Source organism: Cariama cristata, unplaced genomic scaffold (genome assembly GCF_000690535.1).
Source record: "Cariama cristata isolate BGI_N322 unplaced genomic scaffold, ASM69053v1 scaffold12412, whole genome shotgun sequence".
NCBI classification, from domain to species: Eukaryota; Metazoa; Chordata; class Aves; order Cariamiformes; family Cariamidae; genus Cariama; species Cariama cristata.
Window position 1 is genome coordinate 1 of NW_009602163.1, and position 1901 is coordinate 1901.

Consider the following 1901-nt stretch of genomic DNA (forward strand, 5'->3'; position numbering starts at 1 on the left):
GGGCTGCAGGAGCTGGGGGTGGCCAACGGCGAGGACCTGAAGGAAACTCTGACCAACTGCACGGAGCCGCTGAAGGCCATCGAGCAGTTCCAGGTGGGTCGCCATGGAAATGCTCGGGCGGCGGGGGTGCTCCGGGGCCCTTGGCGGGGACCGCCCATCAGGGGCTGGGACTGTGGGGTGGTAAGGAGCACGAGAAGGCCCGAAAAGGGGTCTGGTTTTGTGGTTTGTTTTTTTTTTTTTTTTTTTTCTTTTTCTGTTTTCTAACCAGCATGTAGTGAGCAGTTCGCGCTGTCGTTTGCTGGCTAGCGGGGCCGGCTAACCCTCCGCCTCCAGCCCTGTCCGGTGTTTGTGTTGGCAGACAGAAAATGGAGTGCTCCTGCCCTCGCTGCAGTCGGCCCTGCCCTTCCTGGACCTGCACGGCACCCCCCGGCTGGAGTTCCACCAGTCGGTTTTCGACGAGCTGAGGGAGAAGCTGCTGGAGAGGGTGTCTGCCATTGCTTTGGAAGGGAAAGTCGAGGAGAGGTTTGTCGGAAGTCTTGTTGGTTATTTGGAGTGAACAGGGAATTTTGTGTGAAAATTAGTTACAGTGGACGAGTGACTTCTGCAGAGGAGGGTTAGGTTCCTGGGGGATCAAGTTCCAGTGGCTTTGAGATGAGCCACTGTGGTCCTTCGCTGTTACATGGTACTTAGTCTCTCGCTGTTACGTATTTTCAGATACAAGAAGCTGGAAGATCTCCTAGAGAAGAGCTTTTCCCTGGTCAAGATGCCTTCCATACAACCAGTGGTAATGTGTGTCATGAAGCACTTGCCCAAGGTAAAACCGCTACGCTGGTTGGCCCGTTCCATTACGTCGCTGTTGTATAGCTTCTCTTAGCTGTGCTGTTGGGTGGGCTGCATGCTCCATCTGCAGACCTTCTGCAAGTTTGTTGTTCAGTGCTTGGAACTGACTGAAGATTTACTACGTTCTTGTATTTGGTAACAACTCAGTAGACTAATTCAAAAAGCATTTTATGTTTTCATAATCAGATGAGACTGTTTCCCTATTTTATTCAATACATGCAGCTTCCTAAAAGTAGTCAAGTTCACTGATAGGTGAATTTTTCCACAGCTGATTTAAAAATCTTTGATAAGTGGAAAATAAGATTTGAAGAATGCAACTAGAAGTAGACGGAAGTGAGATTCAGATCTGTGAAACAAAAATCTCTAGGAGTAGCCTTATTAAAAGCATCATATTATACTTAAGGTAATGGATTCAAAACTGCTGCTGGAACTTTTGTAAGTTACTTAGTTTTGAAACATCACCCCAAATCTCAGCGTCACAGGTTTAAAGGAAGTCTTTTTTCCTCTTTGAAAGAAATAAGGAAAAGTTTGGTGCATAATTTAGTTGTTGACGAAGTTAAGTGTCTTAGGACTTGCTTACTGTTACAGGAGTAGATAAGGCCAAAGATAAGTCTGTGATACTGCCTGTAGTTCAGTTATATTGTTGTGTCAATTACCAGACTGCCTGAGATTATGATTTAGATGTCTTCTGTAGTCAGTTACTTATTACTTGGACAGTCAGGCAGGTGAGCTGCTTTACACTTTGGTAACTGCTCTGTTGATCATAGGTCCCTGAAAAGAAGCTGAAGTTAGTAATGGCTGATAAGGATTTGTATAAAGCGTGTGCAGTGGAGGTGAAGCGCCAGATTTGGCAGGATAACCAGGCTCTGTTTGGTGATGAGGTATCTCCACTGCTGAAGCAATATATCCTGGAGAAAGAAAATATTCTCTTCAGCAATGATATTTCTGTCTTGCACAATTTCTTCAGTCCATCTCCGAAAACAAGACGTCAAGGAGAGGTAAGGACAAGGAAACCTCGTACAATACCAGACTATTTTCTCCTACATACCTTGATAAAAGCA

The 1901-nt window shown here is 45.8% G+C and overlaps 1 protein-coding gene across 1 annotated transcript in view; it reads left to right on the plus strand.

Annotated features, from left to right (window-relative positions):
• Window positions 1–3: 3 nt before the first annotated feature.
• Window positions 4–1901, plus strand: part of NELFB (negative elongation factor complex member B) — a gene marked incomplete at its 5' end in the record, with an annotated part of 11739 nt that continues 9841 nt past the window's right edge. The window contains 4 exons of the mRNA XM_009694635.1: window positions 4–93; window positions 359–522; window positions 715–814; window positions 1608–1838. Coding sequence (XP_009692937.1) covers window positions 4–93; window positions 359–522; window positions 715–814; window positions 1608–1838 — 585 coding nt within the window. The remainder of the gene's footprint in view (window positions 94–358; window positions 523–714; window positions 815–1607; window positions 1839–1901) is intronic.